This window comes from Chrysemys picta, chromosome 6, assembly GCF_011386835.1.
Source record: "Chrysemys picta bellii isolate R12L10 chromosome 6, ASM1138683v2, whole genome shotgun sequence".
Lineage (NCBI taxonomy): Eukaryota > Metazoa > Chordata > Testudines > Emydidae > Chrysemys > Chrysemys picta.
Genome location: NC_088796.1, coordinates 120,698,226 through 120,723,316, shown reverse-complemented (window position 1 = coordinate 120,723,316; position 25,091 = coordinate 120,698,226). Strand labels below are relative to the sequence as shown.

Genomic DNA, 25,091 nt, shown 5'->3' with positions numbered 1-25,091 from the left:
TCTATCCATGTTTCCACTTCTTGTAAGCTTCCTTTTTAAGTTTAAGCTCACTGAAGATTTCTCTGTTAAGCCAAGCTGGTTGCCTGCCATATTTGCTATTCTTTCTGCACATCAGGATGCGTTGATCCGGCACCCTCAATAAGGTTTCTTTAAAATACAGCCAGCACTCCTGGACTCCTTTCCCCCTCACATTAGCCTCCCAGGGGATCCTACCCATCAGCTCCCTGGGGGAGTCAAAGTCTGCTTTTCTGAAGTCCAGGGTCCGTATTCTGCTGCTCTCCTTTCTTCCTTTTGTGAGGATCCTGAACTCAACCATCTCATGGTCACTGCTGCCCAGGTTGCCACCCACTTCTACTTCCCCTACCAAGTTTTCCCTGTTTGTGAGCAGCAGGTCAAAAGGAGCACGGCCCCTGGTTGGTTCCTCCAGCACTTGCACCAGGAAGTTGTCCCCAACCCTCTCCAAAACCTCCTGGATTGTCTGTGCACTGCTGTATTGCTCTCCCAGCAGATGTCAGGGTGATTGAAGTCCCCCATGAGAACTAGGGCCTGTGATCTGGAAACTTCTGTTAGTTGTCCAAAGAAAGCTTCGGCAAATGCAAATACATGACAGCTATGCAAATCTTGTGTTTGCAGTTTCCCCAGGTCATCGTGAGGTGGGTAGTTCACTTGGATCAACATAAAAGAACTTGTTTGCTTGAACCATTGTAAACAAACTACTGCGTTTCATGTGGTTCTCGCTATTGCCTCCCTGTGCATTAGGTAAGTGAGGCAAACCCAAAACAGGAGTGGTTTATAAAGAACAGGAACATGTGAAGATTCAGAATTGTTCCTCCTTCTCTTAAGAGTGCACAATGGCCCAAGCAGCAGAGCTTACCAGAGAAACAGCAGCTTTCAGGGAGTCAGAGAACTGGTAACACTAGGGCCCTTCTGCATGGCCCATCAGACAGTGCTCAGAATAATTCTCCATTCCCATGGTGTGAATTCAGCTAGCCCCTGTGCAGCCTATCCTGGCTGAAAGAGGGTGATCTTTAATTAATAGGATGTTAATCATCATGTATAGTCCACACTGAGACCTAGACAGTGAATGGCTTCATATTTTTATTGCTTTGGGATGAATATTTGGCCAGCTACACATTGCACACGTCAATTAAGAATAGTAGCATAAAATGGAATATACATGAGTGAAATATTGATCACTATGGCCCCTAAACTGATGAAATATCCATCTTCCTATTTTGTCATCACTCCTGTAGGATATTACCAAACCTTATCCATCTGCCACTTCTGAACTTTTGGGGATTAATTTCTCTTTAGATTCATTTCAAGATTTTTCTTCCTACTCATCATTCTTTTCTCATCTTACCTTCGGGACCTGTTCTTTCCAGTGGCAGAGGTGGCTGTCTGCCCCTTTCACCTCCCCTTATTTGGCAGCTCCTTGGTCATTTAAAATGACATTAGAAAACAGTCGTCTTGGAAAGGCACAAGCCAAACAGTCTGGGGACATTTGAATGCCTTGAAATGCAGGAGCGAAATCACAGGAAGGAGTTTGGTGGCCCAGAGGTTGGTAGCCTCTTTACCTTCCTTGACCTTTAGAATCACCCTCAGTAGAAGTGCTCACAAGGGTCATGTTATCATGTCGGTCAATGCTGACTAGCACCAGAAAATCATTCTTGGAAGACCTGCCTTGTAGAGGCTCCTTTGAATGACTTAATTGACTCACATTGCCTGATACACTTACTAGTAAGTGTCACTATCTGTAAGGTATTCTTCATTATCTCTAAATCATGGGAAAGGCAAATGAGCCTAGTATCTGAGTCGTCTCAGGTCCAAATTGGCATAGGCAGCAATTAAATTAAGTCAGAGTGTCCCATTCTAGCCTTGAATTAATTTTTCTATACTGAAAAAAATCAAGTCTCTGGCAAGGGTAGAACAAAGACTAGGATGGAAGAACTCATAATGATCAGGGTTCAGCAGCATGTGTCAAGCTATGTGACAGAGCCTGCAAAATATTTGCACGTTATTCCTGGCTCTAACCAGGAGTTGCAGCGAGACTCATTGCCCTGTTTACACTACACTTTTGCCCTCAAACGTCTCACCATTGCAACCACCAATACCACTCAGCAGTGGGACCAACAATAGAAGCCCCGTTGCAGACAAAGGGCTAGTTTATACTCCATTGAGAGTTCGGTTTGTTCTCTCTCTTTCCTGTGGCATTCTTTTAGGACTAGGATATTTGAGGGACTCGGGGTTGGATAGCAAGTGTTTTCTCTGCGTGAATCTCTTGTTAGTTGCATGGCTTCCTTCCATTTGAATAATTTCTTGGGAGGTTCTCTCTTGTTTGTTTAATTGAATGCTGGGCTTGATTTCCCTCCTTAAATTTACCTCGATTTGATAACCCAAAATCTCATCCTGGTTTATTGGACAGAGTTTGCACTGGCTGTATTTTTACATGGAGTAATTATTGCATGTGCCATTGAAGAAGGGGTGTGGATGTCTCAACAGCATAGTAATGGGCTTTAGAGCCTTTCTTCTCTAGGAAACCTGTTCAACTCAAGCTCAGGAGTGACTGAAGGGTATTTCTCTCTACAGTCTGTTTGGTGGCCCATGTACAGTAAGTTAGTTCTCTCAGTCCTGCTATTCCTAGACAGGTGTCAATGTCACCAAACCATCCCTCTAGGTGGAAGGAAGGACAAAGATTCCATAGTGAAACTTGTTGTCCCCTGGGATCTCGAGAGATGGTCACTTCAGGTTAGGGTTATGGGGAGATACATGGACTCCCATGGTGAGCAGCTGTCTGAAAAACAGGCGGACACTGAGATTATATCTACACTACAATACAAAGCCCACGGCACCAAGTCTCAGAGCCCAGGTCAATTGACTCAGGCTTGCAGGGTTTGGGCTGTGGGGCTAAAAATTGCAGTGTAGACAGAGAGCCTGGGCTCCAGCCAAGGCCCCGAGACCCACCCCACTCACCAGGTCTCAGAGCCTGGGCTCCAGCCCGAGCCCACACATCTTCCTTGCCATTTTTCGCTCTGCAGCCTGAGCGACATGATCCCAAGTCATCTGACCTGGGCCAGCCATGCCACAGGTCTTCCATTGCCGTGTAGACAAACCATGGCAGGTTCTGTGGAGGAGTCAGAAAGAACCAGGCTTTTCCAGATCCAGGGAATGGTAAGCCTGAGAAAGGGCCAGAGATATGTTTACCTGATTTATTGCTTTTAAGATATTTCTCTGAAATGCTTTTGTTCTAAGTCAATAATATTTTGCTCGAAGGAGGCAGCTGGATCACAACAGTTTGATTCAACCCGAACCATTTTTTTTTTAATTGCCAGCCAACCTAAGGGGGGGGGGGGGGAAATCAATTATTCACCCAGCTCTGCATATATGAGTATTAAGTCTGCTGACTGGGAAAGCTAAGGACGTGATCTTGGATTTCAAAGCAAGGGCTGATGGAGTGTTCGTTCTCATTCCTTTCGCCCTTATTGAGAGGGACTGGATTATGGATTTGGCTGGGAAGAAGAGAGATTTGTTATCAAAGTCCATGGATGTTTTTCCAGACCAATGTTGAACTACTGAGAGCAAGACAGACAGTTGTTTCTCTAGGGAAATACTTGAGGCCAGGCTGGCTTTAATGGAGTTACTCAGATTTGTACCAGCTGAAGCTCTGGCCCTGCGAGTCTCAGGCCTAGATCCTTAAAGGCATTTAGGTGCCTAACTCCCATTGCAATAAACGGCAATTGGACACCTCAGTACCTTTGAGGATCTGGACCTCAGTGCTGTGGCTACTGTTCTTGACCATGCCAAATTAAAGAGGACCTACATAAATGGGGCTAAACATATATTTTGTGACTTTGATGCGACATCCTTTCTGAGAGCACACAGAGTAACCAGCACACAGGAGGCCCCATGGAAGTGAAGGACGGATGCTTTAATAATTAAGCACAGAACTAGGCTTCAGGAGATCTGCCTTCTCTGCCGCTATCTTCCTGCAGCCACAGGTGTGTCATTTAACCTCTGTGTGCCTCAGCTTACCCCCTTTGAAGTGGGGGATAAGGATTCCTACCTCGCAGAGGTGTGGAAGTTAAGCCACTGATCCTTGTCAAACACGTTAAGGTCCTGGGGTGGAAGATGCTATAGAAAGGATATTACTTATGGTTATTACAAAGACATCAATAGTGCTGCTGTTTAGCCCTCAACAGCAAATCATCATGGAATGCAATAAAGCTGCTGTATACAGTGTTGTAGCCGTGTTGGTCCCAGGATATTAGAGACACAAGGTGACCTGAAGACGAGCTCTGTGGAAACTCAAAAGCTTGTGTCTCTCACCAACAGAAGTTGGTCCAGTAGAAGATATCACCTCACCCACCTTGTCTCTGTAATAAAGCTGCTGGGAAGTCTTGCAAAGAAGACTCATGAGGTTTGTAAACAGTCAAGGTTGGTCCATTGATAGCAGACTGAGATTAGCCATCAAATCTAATAGAGCCAAGAGGAGGGAGGAGGACAGCAGCATGGTTTCCTTTAGCAGGAAGGTAAGAGGACTTGTTGATTTTCCAGGCAAAGTTTAAAGGAATATCTAGACTGCTGCTGATTCTCAGCTCTCCTCCCGACCTTGATATTTTTGTCTGGTTACGTGTGACTTGTGGCATTGAGTGCACAGAACCATTAAACACAAACCATCATCTTTTAAAAAGGAAAATGCACATGTGCACACACAAAACTAGAAAAGTTATCATTTTGCAAGGAATTGCAGGGGAGGGATTAGTACGTCTCTCTCTCCAAGGATGTATAAATAGGTGGATACAGATTTTCCTAATTCTTGCATTTCTACACCTTTCTAACTGCAGTTTTTCCCATTACTTAGCAGCAAACAGTTTGGAGCGAGTAATGAAAAGCATCATAACTCCATGGCCATCTTTTGGGCAGAGTTGTCACTTGAGTGCCCACTATGGTTGCTCAGAACTTCATAGCCACAGCAGGGATAGATTTCAGAACCTCTTGCTCCCAAAACACAGCTACTACCACTTGAACTTGGGTTGTAAACTCTTTGAGGCAGAGACTGTCTTTTTGTTCTGTGGATGTACAGTACCTAGCACATTGGGTCCTGGTCTAGATCTGTGGCTTCTAGGTGCTACTGCAATACAAACATTATACAAATAAAAATATGGGAATTTCTGCTGGCAGTATAGGACCTATGACACACAGTTGTACATTTCAATCCTGCTCAGAAGAGAGCTGTGATCTAGAAAAAACAGTTTATTCAATTCTGTCTGTTCTGTCTGAAAATAGAGCTGAACACGTATGCATGATACACAAAAAGTCCTGTGGCACCTTACAGACTAACAGATGTATTGGAGCATAAGTTTTTGTGGGTGAATACATGCGAAGTGGGCATTCACCCACAAAAGCTTATGCTCCAATACATCTATTAGTCTATAAGGTGCCACAGGACTCTTTGTAGCTTTTTATAGATCCAGACTAACACGGCTGCCCCTCTGATACTTGGCATTCTACATAGTGAGCAGTGAAGCTTAGCGTTCTGCTATGCGGTGATGTAAAATGAGACCACAAAGTATAATACGATGCACTGTATCTCTGTTGTCTTGATTTATGTGTTGTGCAGTATAAACCGCTAAGAAAATTAGCAATTTATAATAGTTCGCACACCTGTTATTGTGTTGAATCATTTCATACTCTCCAAGCCAAGGTGTGGTAATTATTTTCTCCCCCCTCCTACTTGTCCTGTTTAACTTATTCCTAAAATGTATCTCTAAAGTGTGGCCTTTGATGGGTGGCTGCTTCATTGTGTTTATCTTCTTTTTATCGCCAGATGAAGTATTTTTCATGCTGGCTTTGGCATTTCATGGGCTAATAGAGAAAGATGTCTTGTTTGGGCCAATTTAAAGAACCATAAACAACAAATAACAATACATCGGAGACACCATTGCTGAGATTTCTTTTGCCTGTACCCAGCTACGCTGCGAATGAGTTCAGTAGGGCTGACAAAATATTTGGCACTACTGAGGGTCTGGCCAATCACGTTCTATTGAAGACAATGGAGCTACACTGATTTAGGCCAGCTGTGGATCAAGACCAGTATATTTTTTCTGCACCTCAGTCTCAAGGGTGTTGCAATGGAACAAGAGCAAGGATGAACATTCTGGACCCTTCAGTTGTCTGGCGGCGGTTGCTATTAGGACTATGATTTATTCACAAGTTTTGGTCTTTGCTGGCCAGGGTTTTATTATTCTGGCCCAGATTCTCAGGTGTGACATGGCTGCTTGGCATGCAGCCAGCGGATCAGGCCACTGAAGGATCTCTACTGCCTACAGGCTGCTGCACCACTTCATATCTGGCCATGGACACCAACACCAGTTCGCATATGGCCTCCAAAAAGGGGCATGTTCCCTTTCCCTTGAGGTGGAGTTTTTTTTTGTTTGGTTTTTTTTCAGAAGGAATGCCTCCTCAAAGATGGGGAAAAGAGAAGAGGTTAATTGAGATGGTCTGGATCTGTTAAAGTCCAATCCCATTTCATCCCAGGTTGGGTTTGTGATTCAACTGGAGCCAGTAGAGATGGCAAGGTCATCTGGGTCCCTCTCTCTGGCCTGGTTAAGACATCTCTCAGGATCATGATGACAAAGGCCGGGGATCCCAGGAGAGGGTAGGGGTAGCATCCATGATGGTGAAGCTTTTAGCTTACGGCCTTTTAGCTACTCCCAAAGATGCTGCTAAGTTTTTCATGATCCTTCCTGTTTTGCAATTATTTTCTTTAGAAGAATCGTTTCTACTCCCTATTATAGCACCTGGAACCGCTGATTCATCAGTAGAGTCACATTGTTCCTAGAAATTCTGCCCAGTGGCACGTTGAGTAAGTAGGTAGCTTTCAGCAGAGAACCCCAAATCCATTGATCATCCCAACGCTGGATAGCACTGGTCACATACTTGTGTGGCAATGAAGCTCCACATTTGCAAAATGCTCCAATCCAGCAGGGTGAATTGCTTAGGATTTGTTGCCTATTTGAGGCACTTCTGACCTTGTATCATTGTGCTTCAAAACATTGAAAAAGGAAAGACTCCACTACATATCTCCTGAAACAAAATACATAGGGAGACCCTCCAACACTAAGCGTCAGTGAATTTGGCACTAATCCACTACTGTTTTGGAAATGTCATTGTAACCCTAAAAGAAACCCCAAGAATGTATCCAAAGATTAATCTAGGGACTTGTCCAGACAAGTGAAATTTGCACTTGGATCTAGTTATAGCAATGCAAAACACCCCAGCATAGACAGGGCCTAACACTCCAGGGTTATATAATATCCCCCAAAGAGTGTGAATTAAAGACACACAGTCCTACCTCTCTATTGGAAATCCAGAGTTAGCTAACCTGTATATTCTGTTCTTCTGTTTACAGCCATAGGGAATCTCTTTTTAATGGATGGGCACTGATTTTTATTCTTGGCAATATTCCTTAGCTGGTTTGGGGGCAATGATTAAAGAACAGACATAATATTCCCTATCACACCAAAGACTATAACATGAAGGAACCGCATGGGCCCCATGTGGTTCAAATAACCACGTATATAGACGTGACTAAGTAATACTGAATATACACAACATGCAAGGTCTAGCCCCCTTCCCCACTATATATAGACGTGACTAAGTAATACTGAATATACACAACATGCAAGGTCTAGCCCCCTTCCCCACTACACACACACACACACACACACACAGCTTGGTTTCAAAAACGTAGAACACAGCAAGCACCACTAGAGGGCTCACAAACTAAAAGTGATTCTACCCATTTCCTATAAACTACAGGGTGGGGGAGAAAATTGTTCCTCTTTTCCTTAACTGCAGTCAACTTTCATGCCTATGAAATGAGGATGGATATGCAGCTTAGCTAATTAAGGGAGTTGAGGCTGCCATGAATATGACATCTACTTGCAGTTTCTCCTTGATTACTTCCCTGTTTTGCACTTAGGCCTTGGCTACACTTACCCGCTAGTTCGACGGCTGGAAATCGAACTTCTGGGTTCGACTTATCGCGTCTAGTCTGGACGCGATAAGTCGAACCCGGAAGTGCTCGCCGTCGACTGCGGTACTCCAGCTCGGCGAGAGAAGTACCGCGGAGTCGACGGGGGAGCCTGCCTGCCCAGTGTGGACCAAGGTAAGTTCGAACTAAGGTACTTCGACTTCAGCTACGTTATTCACGTAGCTGAAGTTGCGTACCTTAGTTCAAATTAGGGGGGTAGTGTAGACCAAGCCTTAGAAAATCATTACCATTGCCTTTAAAAACCAAAAACAACCACTAACGATCACTCTTGACTCTCTGCTGACTAAAGCCTTGGTCCTTGATCCTTGGATGATGTTCGGCCAAGCAGTGCTAGTATTTCCAGATTATAGCATAGCTACCACTGGTATAGGATTCTCATATGTGCCACTAATCTAATTTTCCGAGGAAAAAACATCAGTGGCGCAGATTCACATTTACATCAAGGTCCCTCTTCACCACTCTGACAGTGCAAAGAATCTTAAGGCAGCCAGGCTGGTATAAAGGGGCCTTAGTGTGAATGAGAATCAGTCCATTATCCACCTGTTATGATTTGGCTAATGCATGCTCACTGAGAGGATATTTACGCATTTGAAAATGCAATGTGTACTATGTATATTAAAATACACCAAGAGGGCATTTTATTTTTATTTTGCACAGACACTGCAAATGGGCATTAACCACTTCTCTGGACTCTTTGTGATGTTATGCGTTGGATTTGTCTTATCCATTCTCACCACCATTGGCGAACATGTAGTACACAGACTGGTCCTACCACGAATCAAAAAGAAATCCAAGCTGAAATACTGGCTCCATACAAGCCAGGTACGTATTCGAGAGGCTTGCTGGTAATTCCATCAAATGTTTCCAGAGCTGTTCAGTAAAAGCCTGATCCAAGGCCACTGAAGTCAATGGAAATTCTACCGTTGGTTTCAATGGGCATTGACTCTGGCCTAGATTATTATTAGTAGCTTTGCTGTTCTAATAGAACCTGTTGCAGTTGACGTTGGTGCAAATTTTACCAATGACTTCGGTCGGAGCAGGTCCAGTGTCTCTAGCACCCCTTCTGTTATTGAGTATCAAGGGGAACCAATTAAAGATTATCAATGTTATTTCTCAGACCAGTCAATCACTCTCTAATGAGGAGGGGGAGGAAGTAGACACTGGGATGGTCCCGCAGGCAAAGTTTTCAAAGTAGCCTCCAAGCGGGCTAGGTGGCTCAGAGGAGTGATGATGGTGATGCACATTGGCAAGAGAAGTCCAGACTTCCACATACACTGCTCAATATACAGCAGCACTGAAAATGGGAGGCCTTATTTTCATTTACATTAAGGCCCCTTAGGCCTGGTCCACACTAAGCCCCCACTTTGAACTAAGATATGCAACTTCAGCTACGTGAATAACATAGCTGAAGTCGAAGTACCTTAGTTCGAACTTACCGCGGGTCCAGACGTGGCAGGCGGGCTCCCCCGTCAACTCCGCGTACTCCTCTCGCCGAGCAGGAGTACCGGTGTCGACGGCGAGCACTTTTGGGATTGATTTATCGCGTCTAGACAAGCCGCGATAAATCGATCCCAGAAGATCGATTGCTTACCGTCGAATCCGGAGGTAAGTATAGACGTACCCTTAGTAGTATAAAGAGGCCTTAGTGCAAATAAGAATCTAGGCCAGCATGTTTGGACTAAAAATGGGATAGAAAACAATGTAGGACATTATACAATAACACTACCAGTAGATATGGAATAATGGTACAATTTTATCTGGAGTTGTGTTTAATTTGGTCCTGCCACTGTCAGGAAGTCACAGAAGAGGTCCAGAGCAGGTCAATGATGGTTAGAGTTAGAAGGATGCTAGGGACTACATATGAGAGTTTGAGATCAAGTTTATTTAACATTGAAAAGAGAAGCGTCAGAGGGGACTTGAAATATTCGCAATTACGAAGTACATAGTGTAAACTGAAACACCCTCCCCCCCTCCTTTTTGCTTCTCAATCGCTGCTGTTTTATAACCCAAACACTGCGCAGTCGGCTTTCTGTGCTAGCTGCATTGTGAGATTGCCTTTCCCAAGGTGAGCAGGGTCAGTCTTGTGGTATTTTTCCCCCCTCTTTCCCCCATGAATGTTTGTATCTTATTTTTCCATATGCCAGAGGAAGATGGCATCTCTAGCCCTACCACATTCTAGAGGTGATCATAGAAGCCATCCTGGAAACTCCTGGGCTGTATTTCTGTATACAATTGAGCGAAGGCAGCGTTTGCTAGAACGTAGAGATTGCCTCTGTCCATTCTATCAGGTCCTCAGCTGGTGTATCACCAGGCACTATCATTGACCTTAACTGAGCTACGTCATCTTACACCAACTGAGGATCTCGCCTAGAGTGAACTGACTCCAGCAACAAGTTGAATTCTGTCAGTAGCACAGAGCAAGTTATAAAGGAGAATGACTGTGGACCTTTGTATCTTACACAGCACTAGTCAGGTGAAAGCATTTCGAGGAAGACCTCGTTTGGTTGTCTGAGGACTGAGTCATTGTTGGAAGGTCCAAATTAAGCCAAGACAACCATTTATCTGTAAATACTAGAATATGAAAAGAGAGAGGGGGGAGGGTTGTTGTTCTTCAGTGCGTGTTTGTTTTCTTAAAGACACACAACTCATTTGTGTAAAAAGCCTGAACCAAAACCCGTTGAGCTTTGGGACAGTTTGAATTTTAATATGCTACAAACTAGCATGAATTCTAAGTAACATCTTGTTTATCAGTATATTGGTTCCCAAGCTTTCTATACATCTATAAAAATGTGGGTTCGCCTCCTTTGACACGGTGCTTGTAATAAAGTGGGGGAAATATATTTATCTTTCTGCCTTGGGGTATCTTATCTAATGGATACATTACTTTCTGGTAGACGGTCTTTAAAAAAAGTGCACATCAGGAAATCAATACCTCTTGCTCCAGAAATAGGAGACCTTTATGACAATGAATAGGAGCTGGGCATTGGGTTTGTATCCTGGAATGTGCAAAATAAGAAGCTACATTCAGGTGGAGTCCACACAAAGACAGTCGTTTGCCTGCCCCCAAAGGTGGGGGCTCTTTTTTCTTGTGTTTAATTACTCCCCTGTTTCACTTCTTCTAGAGATTGCATCGCGCGTTAAACAGTTCATTCACTGAGGACAAACAACAACCCAAGACAAAACGAGTAGAAAAGAGGTAAGTTGTTCGTGTTTTTTTTTTTTTTTTTTTAAGGACTTATTTTGAAACTAGATCTGTTGGAACTGGATATCGGACCATGAATTTAAACGTCTCCCAGAGATAAAGATAAATCAAGAGAGAAAAATGGTACTTTGACTATTAGCTAACAATATTGTTACAGGCTGAAGTTCTTTAGATGCCCAAAGAGAAGCGGAAAATGGATATTTATTAGTTTAATACAGAGCTACATAGATTCCCTAGTATTTTTTATCCACACTGCAATCATAAATCCAAAACCCAATACCAGCCCCCATGCTCATTGCCAGCTGTGAATCTAGGCATACCTTAAGTGTAACTTGTTCTAGTCCTAAAATGGTCAAATAGCATACAGGGCAATCCCTTCTCCCAGGAATCTCAGCTCAGCCCAGGTCACAGGGAGCAACTCTACCTCAGGCATTGACTCTAATTAGAGACCAACTCAGAGAGCAAACTCTCCTCCTGTTTGCACAGCTGCATGTCTCCAGAACCTGTATCTACACAGAACATTGCATAATCAAAGACAATACAACAGCACATCTTCCTAAGACTGAACACTTGCTCACACACTAAGAAAAAGAATTTGAAAGACGATGGTACATCTACACCACAAATGAAGGTGTGATTGTAGCATGGGCAGGCATACGTGCGCTAGCTTTAATCTAGCGAACAAGAGTAGTGAAGATTTAACACACAGACCCTGCCATGGGCAGCAACCTAAAGTCCTCCGTGGGCTCATAATGATGGGACTATCCCCTGCCACTATTTCTTCACTACTGTTTTTTTTAGCCCACCTAGCTCAATTCAAGCTAGCAAGGATATGGCTACCTGTTACAGTCACACTTTCATTTGTGGTATAGACATATCTGTCATGCAACAGCACCACCTAGTGACACCGGTCATAACAATACCATCTTTTTGATGTGGTACTGCTAGAAAATACTTCTAGATAGCAGCATTCCTTCCCTACAGAGGAGTACAGATGCAGAGAGATGTCAAGATAGCACCCTGGCCACTTACAGCAAAAATCTCCATGAGTAGCGTCCAGGAAAGATCCTCTCTGTGGCCACGATCAAAGCACTTACTCATGGGTTTTGTTAAATTTTGGTGCCACAGAAATGACACCAAGAAAAAATTCTTGGTTGATTGACAGATGAGAGAGGGTCAGCCTCCACAACACCCCACATCTGGCCTCCTCAGCACCCCCAGGCAGGCAGGCCACTAATAACAAACTGACAATAATCCCAAAGAAAAAACAGAACAAAAAGGTCCTTCGCTTTTCCTGGGTTACCCTTCCCTCTCGTACAGCAATGACCCTCCAGACTTTCTCCTTGGAGGCCTAGCTCCTGCCCAAGTGACTCAGCTTCAGGGCTTCCTGCCTGGAGTCCTTCCCTGACTCTGGGACTCCACAGGCTGGATCCATATTCCCAGTGTACCTGCAGACTTTCTATCTGGGGTCTGACTCTCTCCGGGGTCTGACTCTCTCCAGGGTCTACTACAGGAGCTGCCTCCTCTCCTGCTGTACTTTTCTTCCCAGCAAAACTCTCCCCGTCCTTTACAGAAATCACTCAACTCCTTCTCGGGGGGGTCTGATAATTGACTGCAGCCTTCTGATCAGGATCAGCTGCAGGGCTACGTGATCATAGAATCATAGAATATCAGGGTTGGAAGGGACCTCAAGAGGTCATCTAGTCCAACCCCCTGCTCAAAGCAGGACCTAATCCCAACTAAATCATCCCAGCCAGGGCTTTGTCAAGCCTGACCTTAAAAACCTCTAAGGAAGGAGATTCCACCACCTCCTTAGGTAACCCATTCCAGTGCTTCACCACCCTCCTAGTGAAAAAGTTTTTCCTAATATCCAACCTAAACCTCCCCCACTGCAACTTGAGACCATTGCTCTTTGTTCTGTCATCTGCTACCACTGAGAACAGTCCAAATCCATCCTCTTTGGAACCCCCTTTCAGGTAGTTGAATGTAGCTATCAAATCCCCCCTCATTCTTCTTTTCTGCAGACTAAACAATCCCAGTTTCCTCAGCCTCTCCTCATAACTCATGTGCTCCAGCCCCCTAATCATTTTTGTTGCCCTCCGCTGGACTCTTTCTAATTTTTCCACATCCTTCTTGTGGTGTGGGGCCCAAAACGGGACACAATACTCCAGATGAGGCCTCACCAATATCGAATAGAGGGGAAACGATCACGTCCCTCGATCTGCTGGCAATGCCCCAACTTATACAGCCCAAAATGCCATTATCCTTCTTGGCAGCAAGGGCACACTGTTGACTCGTATCCAGCTTCTCGTCCACTCTAACCCCTAGGTCCTTTTCTGCAGAACTGCTGCCTAGCCACTCGGTCCCTAGTCTGTAACAGTGAATGGGATTCTTCCATCCTAAGTGCAGGACTCTGCACTTGTCCTTGTTGAATCTCATCAGGTTTCTTTTGGCCCAATCCTCTAATTTGTCTAGGTCCCTCTGTATCCGATCCCTACCCTCCAGCGTATCTACCACTCTATCCACCCCAGGCAAGGTTGCCTGACTCCCTTGGAAGAGCCAGCCAGTCTCTCTCTCTCTCTACTGGCCACACTCTTCCTCAGTCTCCTCCCCATAACAAGCCCAGTTTGACCCCAAGACAGCTTCATCAATTCAAACGCACAACATTCGGAGGCACAAGCTGCTTTCAGAAGCCGACTGGTGCAAAATAAACGTCGTGCTGCTCACACCGCCAAGGCCCTGACTCCTCCACAGGATGTTTTTTTATATAAAGGCACTTTTGCCATCTCTAATTAGAACCCTACTAGCAACCAGCCTGTTCAAAAACACTTGTGTTTAATCAAGCCTTTAACTGCACTGTGGACGGGACCCTGGTGAATTCAATTCAAGGCTCCCAGTAACCTGGAACGCAGCTGTAATGAGTCCTAATATTGGAAGGGACAGAGCTGAGCTCCCCAATTAATTAGATGAGAACACTCTCTTATTCCTCCAGGCGGCTGTCCTCTTTCAAATGGTCAGAAAGGGAAAAGCGATGGGATTAACTTGTGTTGTGTTATTTCCCTCGAGAGGGTCCTCTGATATCTTCTTCAGGCATCATTTTCAGAAAGGCTCTTTTAACACAGTGCCTGCAGACCTGCACATTCTCACTCTCTGCCTGCAAGGGGTTCCATTTACACCTGCCTTGAGCACAGCACCCGCTTACCTCCAACTCTAAATGGGTGAGCCCATGACCGGCGCCTGCCTCCGTCCCCTCTTCACACTCCCCACCACCACGAGCAGCACCCGGCGAGCCCTGTGAAGGCTCTTTTCGTGTTGGGTTGTAAGAGGCGGGAAAGATAGAGGCAGTCGCTCATGAGTGGTATTCCTAAATACACCCAGAATGCAGGACACGGCTACCTGCTTCATCTGGGGTGTTCCTGAGGAGGAGTGCGCCATAACCTGCACCAACCAGCTGCCTGTTGATTTCTGGGTGTGATCTGAAGTGATGGAGTCATGCTGTGGTTTAAAGCCTGAAATGGGTTGGGACCACTTCTTTTCCCGTCCAATACTGCACCAGTGGAGGGAAAGTGAAGCTCCCAGCGAACAGTTCCTGATTGGATGGTGAACGTACTGGAGGCGGAATGCCATCAGTGAGATGTCCGCCACAATAGGCCCATTTCCCATTTATTCCCTGTTACACCACATGCAGCTCACCCTGTTCTTCTTGGCTTTTCCTGGCAGAGGGAGGGATGGCTGATGGTGGCAGGAGTGGGATTTGCGAAGGTTTTTGCACTCAGACTCTTTGTCACATTGCAGTTGGTAAAATGTTTGTATGTACACCTAGAGCATTGGGCTGAACATGTTTTAATGAACTGAAAGAAGGAAAGAAAATAAACTTACGAAATGCTTTTAACTTTTCACTCAAGCTGATATATCAGATCCATAGACAGTTTTCCTTTTAAAAGCAGGCTAGTTAGACAATCCCCGTCAGCCCTCCTCAGCTTTGATCCCATACGAGATCAGTGTGACATACTCCACTTTTTCATGTTCCTGATTTTCACTGGCTCTGGTTTTATTGAGACTGAAGATAAGCCCAAATCACCAAATTGCAATCTGGCTCCAAATTTCTAATGTCTCAATGGCCAGGAGTGTTCAGATGCAGGGGTTTGGTTCAGTCCGTTATCAGAATTAGGAGCCAGCTGCAAAAGTCAGATCCAGATCTGGATTTGGATAAAGAAACTCCCAGTGTTTGGGGATTTGGGGGACCCTGGGTTTCAGTTTGGGTCCATCCCTAATAAGAATGATTCACCCTTCCACGTCTCCTGTTATAGCAAGTCATTTGGGTGCTCAGGTAGATTTCATTTGCTAAATAAGTCAGTGTCTTTCTCACAGCAGGCATCTTTGGTAGCATGGAAAACTTCAAGACTGAATCACTGAAGTTCTCTACTAGCTGGGCCACAGTGGTTTCCAAGCAGTTAGGGAGTCGGGCAGATTGGCTTTGTCTGATCATTTGAGACACCCTGTGGGAGCATCTAGGATGCAGTGCCACTGCAAATTTCTCTGCCAGTGGGAGCCACATATTAGAAGTTCCTTATTTGTCTACTTAGCAACTCAAGTTCACCGAAGAGGCATGGTATATAGAATCATAGAATCATAGAATCTCAGAGTTGGAAGGTTTAGTGATCTGAGAAGGGGCATGGGCACCAGGACTTCTGGAGATCTAGACATTGCTCTGACATTCGCTGTGGCCTTGGGCAAATGAACCTCTTCATCATCTGTAAAATGGTGTCTGTAAATGGGACATGATGGTATTTACCTACTTCACTGTGGCCGGGGGAAGATTAATCAGTCATTGTTTTTAAGCCCTTTGAAGATGCAAAGTGCTATATAAATTACTGCATGTTCAGATTTTTCCTCTTCGGCCAAAATGATTTGTGCCGGCCAGAAGGTTAATCAAAAAAAAGGTTAATCAGGTCAGCTGAGCTTTTTGGAGTCATGGCCCTTCTGTAAAGCCATTTTTGGGGAAATAAATCGAAATGCCGCTGAGGTCTGAAATGCAGCTCAGGTGTTTAATGGTGGATATTGCACAGGCGGGGAATGCTGGGCAGGCCTCAGGGAAAAGCCCTCTCTGCAACTGTTATGGTTTCATTTTAAAGAGTGATTCTTTGTGCAGGTCCAACACAGGTAACAGCCAGCATGCGGTGTGGAACACTGCCAACCCAGGCAACTGTCACCGGAGGAAATACATATGCAGTGAGGAAGGGCAAAACGAAGTGACCCTCAGACAGCACCAAGACATACCCCTTCCCCAACTGAGGGGAGAGACTCCAGCACCCCTGACAACGAACGGGAAAGCAGATCCCCTGAATATTGCTAGGACCTCAGTGATCCAAGAGCTCACTGAATTAGAGAAGCAGATTCAAGCAATCAAGCAGGAGCTGCAGCTAGCCATGAAGAGAAAAACTGAACTGGAAGAGTATCAGAGGACAAACAGGACTGCAGAGCCCTAGGCCACCACACCTCCGGCCCCCTGTACAATTTGCAATGCACTTTTGTAAAGCCAGAAAAGAGACCTGGGAATAAAAAGAGCAATATGTTCTTCATAAAGCCTCCGTCCTGCAAAGCAGACACTGCATCAGCAGCGGGAAACTTATTCCTGGTTCCTAGAACAGTTCTGGTTCTTTCATAAGACTGAATCTCTCATTCGTTCCGTGAACATCTAAGGGGTAGCCTCGCACTAGAAGAGCTGCGAGCATCCAGACTGCACCCGTCCTGTTTCCTTCACATGGCACTAAAACAAAAAGTTTCCACTTTTTAGCCCTTTCTGTGCATTAATTAAAAAAAATTCTAAAATGGTCAGCAGCTCGTGTCCCTTGTTGGGGGGGAGTGGGAGAGAGAGAGAGAGAGAAAGAGAAAGTAACAAAGGACCTGATGCCCATTTACAATAAGGCCCCTAAGGGACTGCACCGTGAGTACCAGAGCAGCGTCAAGGAACCTTAGCGTAAGAGAGAATCAGACCTGTCATTTTAAGGGAATTTATTATGAACGCATCTCTCTGAAATGATTTGCTTCTTGGATTTTGACGATGGGGAGAAGTAGTTTAAGCTATTCAGCAACTAAATAGATAGTACATCAGCCTAAGTGATAGTGCCATCAAATAATCTTTATCTAACCAGGATTTCTATTAACTTTTAAATAATGCTTGACCACACACCCTTTGGGACAACAGCCTGTGTGATGTAGACAATGTTTTTAATGTCTTATTTAGTACAGGCCATGGCAGCCCAAGAACCGATGGATTATTCCCAGTGCACAGCACATCCAGAAGTGGATGGATTCTAATCATCTCATACCTGGCTAGCATTCAGTCTTTTTGCAAAGTAAGCTGTAATTATAGATCTTAACCTAAGTATGCTTTTTCAAGCCTTTCTTTGAATGACAGATGTTTTGGGAGGCAGTGGGGGTAGGTGGTCCTTGATTAAGTTGCTGCTTTGGTGGGCTGAACTCAAGTTGATGTGCCTACAGTCAATCAAGCCAGTGGCTGATATTATATTTAACATTTATATTAGGCCTGATTTTCTGCTGTTTAGTCAGCCGCTGTTAATTCAGAGTAGCAGTGCCATAGAGAAATCAGGCCCACTGGCCCTGATCCTGCAATGAGCTCTATATGAGAAGACCCTTCATCTGCCCAGAACTTCACAGGGCTCCATGTGCAAGCGGAATGCTTTAGATGTGCAAGGAGTGGCAGCTCAGCTGTCCCCACTCAAGTCACTGGGGGTAAATCAGTCAGAGTTTGACCACAGACTTACGTGTGAGCAGAGTTAGGCTAACTGAGTGCTTTTGAAAAATCCCAGTATAGATGACAAAATCCCTGTCCTGAAGAACTGACTTCTCAAAGGGTGGGATTTCTGGAACTGTTAGCAGCCACAGTTCCAACTGTAGGAAGTGGGAGACACGGGTAACCAGCATCTCTGAAAATCAGGCCTTACCTAAATAAAAACAAATGAGGGATGGGGGAAAGGAGGCAAGCAAAGCGACTGAAGTGATTTATCACACATCACAGCAGGACCACGCTCAGTGTCACGTGGTCTTACCTTTTAAGCAAACCACACTGTTTCCTTATTTTGCAAAAGAGACAACTGGAAAAGGAAGGATAGAAGCCATCATGGTGACATGAGGAGAAATTTTGTTCTACCTAGGCTAGTGACTAGGAATATTTTAATTGAGGGGACACAGTGAAGCTGTCGGTGTAGGATCAGGGCCTTATTTACTTTCACCACTGAAACTATGTAGATTAATGTTTGCACATCCATCAGCTCCAATAGCGGTCAGCTTGTCTTTCTAGTTCTTATACACTAGTACGCTGCTGAAAATCTTTGGGTTAACAGCAGTGCAGGCTGGCGCTGGCTGAAAGATTCCATCAGGGCTGTTTTGACAGAAAACTGTATTTTTCAATTAAACAAAATCAGGGGGGGAAGGGGGGAGGAAGTCTGCTTTCTGCTGTAAACTTCACATTTGTGCAAAACAACACACACACCTATACATGCATGCACACCCTAAAGTTTCAGCCAAAACCTGAAAAAACTTTATTCAGAAATGCTCCTGGGATTTGCACTTCAGTGCTTCAAGTGCCCATTCTCCTCTATGGACCAGGTCACCCTGACGGACTGTATCTCCCATGATGCTCTGCAGTGGCTCGTCAAGAGGTAACACCATGGTGCATCATGGTACATGTAGTCTGGCCAGGGACCCCATCCCGAGAGGTGAATGGTAACATGAGGCCCCAAACAACTCCTCACAGGAGAGACCATGATGGCATTTCCAAAATAAAGCTTTTGGTTGTCAGTTCTTCCACACTCTCAAAAAAAAAAAAAAAAACCCTTGCACAACGTTCTATAGAAAAGGTCCTCATTTTCCAACCAGTCCTCTTAGAGAAACATTTAGACATTTTACAAAACATTAATAGGGGAAAAAACAAAGGCGAACTGAAATGCTTTTGAAATAATTGCATCCTGACTGCTATTTAAATTGCTAAGAGCCAGCATGTGATCCTGACTAGAATCTCACACAGGTTCCGACTCCCGTGAGAGCTGCTCACATTGCAGGTGAAGGAACAGCTTCTGCAAATCTACTCCTTACCCCGCCACAGGGATGGGTGGGGAGGGGGTTGAGCCTTGGGTTTTTCCCACCTCTCCAAGCTGCTAGCCCGTGTGGCTACGTCAGCATACAGAAGGAAGTACTCTGCACGAGATATAGAGCTGGCGCAAGTTACTTCCCCACCAGAGCAAGGTGAGAACCAGGGACCAGACTGCGACTTGTACAGTCGCGGGGTAAAATGTTCAGAAGCGCCTAAGTCACTTAAGTTCTGAAGTCCCCTTTCCAAAAGAGACTTAGGAACCTTCTGCTCAATGAAAGTCAATAAGAATTAGACTAAGTCAATTCTGAATGTGGGACTTAAGAACCTAAGCCAAGTGGGTGTTTTAGCCAATGTTGCCCAAAGTCTGGTTCCTGGACTGCTCAGTGCAACTGCACTTTACTCAGGGCTTATGGCAAAGCCCCAGTTTACCCCACAATCATTAAGACCCAGATCCTGCTACTGCTGAAGCCAACGGTAACACTCCAATTGAATGGGAGCAGTTAGGCCAATGCTGAGCAGATCTGAAACTCCCACCCGTAATTCATAATATTAGGCTGTGTCGCAGACAGAGATATTAGCCCTAAACTGCCAATATCCCTTTAAGAGTGAGCTTGGAACAAGGGGATCGTAAGTGGAAGAAGAAAGGTGGCAGCTGAGTCTAATTAAATTGCTTCTTCCCCCACTTGGATTACTTGGGCCATTGTCCTTGAGATGGGAGGGGAGTGTTTTCCCCAATAGAAATTGAGGATTTTGTCTCAGGGCATGTTTTCCCCCCAAAATAATTCCAGGCAGCTGACTGGTGCCTGCAGCGATAGAAGCAGCTGCCTGAGACGTGGCTAGGGTTCAAAGGCAGATCAGGACTCTATATGGCATAGCATTCCCAGGGTTTGAAAATGTCAGCCATGCTGAATGCACAGGCAAGAGGTGATCAGAATGACAATCCCTTCGCTGAGACCTGTGTTTCGAATGCAGACAGGTGCACTGTGGAGAAAAGACAGGAGATGCTGAAGCCATTTTAGTCTAACCCATCGGAGCAATAAGGGAGTAGAGTAGAAGTGACAGGGAATTCAAGCTTTGATTAAAAGGTGTCACAATTTCTGGGTTAACTGAACCTGTATTGCCCCTCCATGCTCTCTTGAGGGCACCCACTTTAGGTTTCAGGCTCCCAGCTGTCATCTCTCTTAGGCAGAGACCCGCGTCCCTCTCCCTCCTGACTGGGCTATAAAAGCTATACAGCCATCTGTCTTGTACTGTGATACTGCCGAAAAGGCCAGCACTGTGCTTTGTTTTCTCTCTGAAGTCTATGAACAGTATTGCCAGCAGTAACAAGGTACCACAGCTCTTTCTAAGCAAGCACGTTTATTCTTAAGGTAAAAGCATTATAGAAAAAACAACAGATTTAAACACACACAAAAGATACCAGGAGTCGTCTTATGGGGTTTTAGTAGGTCAAAGTCTTTCCAACCGTTCTATAAGGGTTGGGCTCCCAACCCCTTGGGCAGAAGGTCCTGGCTGTCGCTGGATCACAAAGAAGGCCCTGATTCAGTTTAAACCCAGCCTTTTTACACCAAAAGCCTTTTCTTTGTCTGTTGGAAAACCCAGTTTGAACGAGTATATACAAGCTTCCCCAGGGGACGGTACTTCTTTGGAAGTGTTTACAACCTAAGTGATTCACTTTAATCACCAACACCCCTCAACCTGTTTTTGGTTGAGAGGCTGTGGTAAACTCCCCCCTGTGGTTGCATACAATCCCTGTCTCATGGTGCTACATAAACAGTTCATATGCTGAATACAACATGGTCCCCAAAGACATTGCAGTAGCTTGCAATATCTGCCACAGAGCCCTGTTCTGTAAAGCATTCCCCTGAAAGGTCAATCTGTTCCTCATTGCCCAGTGAGTTTATTAAAGGATTACAACAGAAATGGAGACCCGTCTCCTCTGAGCATATCGCAGTACATAACAAATGCATAAACCAAGGGTTCACCATCACAGCAAAGACCAATAGTCCAGTTAATCTAGGACCCTGCCTCTGCCAACGGCCAGTACTGGATTATTCATAAATGGTTTTAACTAAAAACTCTTCCATAGCTAATTGTGCATTATTATATTTTTCTTTAGGGAGTTGGGAGCGGGATTCTTTGTGACCCCACGTAGTGATCACCACAGTGCCCTGAAGCAGAGTTGTTAGCAGATAGAAAGTTCTCCGAGCTGGTGTCACTACATACAGTTATTATTATTCATAGATAGAAATTTGTAATTGTTTTCTTTTAAATCTTGTCAAGTATCAGAGGGGTAGCCGTGTTAGTCTGAATCTGTAAAAAGCAACAGAGGGTCCTGTGGCACCTTTAAGACTAACAGATGTATTGGAGCATAAGCTTTCGTGGGTGAATGCCCACTTAGTCAGATGCATGTATTCACCCACAAAAGCTTATGCTCCAATACATCTGTTAGTCTGTAAGGAGCCACAGGACTTTGTGTGTATCATGCATACATGTTCAGCTCTATTTTCAGACAGAACAGACAGAATTGAATAAACTGGTTTTTCTATATCACAGCTCTCTTCTGTACAACTGTGTGTCATAGGTCCTATACTGCCAGCAGAAATTCCCATCTTTTTATTTGTATAATGTTTGTATTGCAGTAGCACCTAGAAGCCACAGATCTAGACCAGGACCCAATGTGCTAGGTACTGTACATCCACAGAACAAAAAGACAGTCTCTGCCTCAAAGAGTTTACAACCCAAGTTCAAGTGGTAGTAGCTGTGTTTTGGGAGCAAGAGGTTCTGAAATCTATCCCTGCTGTAGCTATGAAGTTCTGCGCAATCATAGTGGACACTCAAGTGACAACTCTGCCCAAAAGATGGCCATGGAGTTATGATGCTTTTCATTACTCTCTCCAAACTGTTTGCTGCTAAGTAATGGGAAAAACTGCAGTTAGAAAGGTGTAGAAATGCAAGAATTAGGAAAGTCTGTATCCACCTATTTATACATCCTTGGAGAGAGAGACGTACTAATCCCTCCCCTGCAATTCCTTGCAAAATGATAACTTTTCTAGTTTTGTTGCGTCTGATGAAGTGGGCATTCACCCACGAAAGCTTATGCTCCAATACATCTGTTAGTCTTAAAGGTGCCACAGGACCCTCTGTTGCTTTTTAAATCTTGGTAAGCTGTTTGCCTCAGAAACTCCACAAGTCAACGCAGAGTTTGTGCAAAGCAGCATTTATTTCAAAACACAGGGCTCATGTTTTCTAAGCTGTCGGCATCAGAACACAAGCCTCCTTTCAGCTGCTCACGGGCTCTCCCTGCATGGACAGAACTCCTGCTGCTAGCAAGGGGTGTGCCACGCAGACCGGCAGAGAAAAACAGAAGAGGGGAGATCCAGTCTGTGGATCTGAGTGCAGGGTTGTTGGCTGCAGGCTCCAATATGAAGCAAAAAGAAAATCTCACTACCCGTGAATTGACTTTCTGCCCATTGGCTGGAGTCTGTAGGCCTAAGATGTGCCCTTCTTCACATTTTGCAGAGCAAGACAGCTGCCGCACAGAATCATAAATTTTACACCAAAATAGCAGCCTAGGCTTAGTAGGAGAAAAACTGGGGGAGCAGCAAGAGAGGCAGGATGAGCAAATGGTCAGGGTGCTTATACACGACTCAGGAGATTTGAGTTCAAGTCTCTGCTCAGCTTGAGATTTCCCATGTGATCTTGAGCAAGTCACTTAGTCTACCTGTGAAGCAAGACTGCCCTAACTTCACACAGGGGCCGGAGGATGAATGTATTAAAGAGCGTGAGGTGCTTTGACACTATGGTAATGGGGCGGGGCATAAGTACCATGGAAACAGTCCTAGTCAATTTCTTCTCTCGCTAACAAGAAAAGATCCTAATGAAAGGCAGTAACTGGGGAAAAGCGGGAGCTTATTTAAAATATAGTTATTAAAGCTAGTCAGAAAATGCCAATTATTTCTCTCACTTTAAAAAAAAAATGTCAAAACTTCTGACCAAAAATGGCTGTTTTTCAAACATTAAAAATGTTGTGTTGTGACCACACACACCCTACGCCCCAGGCAGGTATGTGTTTTACCTATTGACACAGTTGCCTTCGCTAGGAGGCAGTATGATCTAGTGGATAAAGCACTGGACTGGGACTCAGGGGACCTGACGCACTGCTGGGTGACATGAGGCAAATCATTTTCCCTACCTGTGCCTCAGTTTCCCCATCCGTAAAATAGGGTTAATGATACTTCCCTCCTTTGTAAAATGCTTTGAAATCTACGGATGAAAAGCCCTAAATAGGAGATGATATCTTTCTTACTCGCTATAGTGTAGCTTTCCAGTCTCCTTTAAACTGGGGGTGTCAGAAAAATGACTGCACCAAAATAACACATGTTCCCTTTGAGTCTTTGAGCCATATTTTCTTACTTTACTTGTGTTAGCACTGCAGAGCCACCTTTCATACAAACAGGGAGACGGAGTCTACTGAATCTCACGCATTATATCTAACTTTTGTCTGCAAATACTTTCTCGCTCATGCGGATATAAAAACACAGCTCAGTGGTCAGATCCCAGATTGAGTTTGTAGTGCTGGGTCTTAGAAAGATCATCAGTTGACTTGGAAGCAGAACAATGTTGATACAGAAGCCATAAAAGCAAGACTAAATATAAACACACACACACACTTTTCAGTCACTTCCATAACTCCGACTTAACTCTAGACACTTACTTGCATCAGAACTCTACTTCACAGACAGACTTTTTTAAACCTCATTTTGAAAATGTTAATCTCCCTGAGGGAAAGTGTTTCCAAACCTTTAGAGTGAAGCAAACCCGGATAGTTTCAAATACCCTGCTTTGTTCCAATCATCAGAGCCAGAAGCTACCAGTACGTACCTCAGCGACTCCTACACGGTGATTTTTAAAACCCAAATAAACTTTTTTTTTTAAATGACATGGCTCAAGAGATTGGGAATGGGATAGGGAGCTTTACAGCTCTGTGTTGTCAGTTCAAACCCGTCCTCCCCTGGTTGTGACAGTAAGTTTTTTGCTAGGAGTTGTTCAATAAAATACACACAGACCATTGGTGATTTCAGCCCGGGTGTCTACATCACAAACAACACTTTCATAACGGATATTCCTAAGCCTCCTCTTCTGCAAGTCTCAGCAGAGAAGCCAGGCAGCGTACAGGCAAAGGATGGTGGAAGGAAGGAAGGTTGGACTTCGAACGTAAGCTCCTTGGGGCAGGTACCATCTTTTTGTTCTGTGTTTGTACAGCACCTAGCCCAGTGGGGCCACAACTGTGTCTCCTACACGCTATGGTAATACAAATAAACAACAACTTGTGGTTTGGAGCACAGCAGCTTTTTTTCATCGCTGCCACAGACTGAGAGCTTAAACAAGTCACCGCCTCAGTTACCCCCTTTGACATTTTTTTTCCCTACTAATAAAGTTATGAGATTTCATTCATTAACATTTATAAGTGCTTTGAGATGGAGGATGCTATAGAAATACAAAGGTGTATTGAGAACCCTCACATTAAGATTGAAATACAATAGTGGAGTAAAAGCTTACACTGCCCCAACTAATGATTTAACTAGTCTGTGAAAAAACAGAGGAGGTCAGATTCTCCGGCTGTCATTCCAGCACCTTTCAAGAAGGCTAAAGCTGCAAAATAATTGTTTATTAGCCTGTAGAAGTAGACTCACCGCTGGTGTGCCCCCAGTGTC

General features: G+C 44.6%; 1 protein-coding gene across 1 annotated transcript in view; it reads left to right on the top strand.

Moving 5' to 3' along the window:
- GRIN3A (glutamate ionotropic receptor NMDA type subunit 3A) overlaps window positions 1-17,096 on the top strand; it is a 97,835-nt gene extending 80,739 nt beyond the window's left edge. The window contains exons 7-9 of the mRNA XM_005292140.5: window positions 8,714-8,878; window positions 11,179-11,252; window positions 16,411-17,096. Coding sequence (XP_005292197.2) covers window positions 8,714-8,878; window positions 11,179-11,252; window positions 16,411-16,747 — 576 coding nt within the window. The 3' untranslated portion in view covers window positions 16,748-17,096. The remainder of the gene's footprint in view (window positions 1-8,713; window positions 8,879-11,178; window positions 11,253-16,410) is intronic.
- Window positions 17,097-25,091: the final 7,995 nt, after the last annotated feature.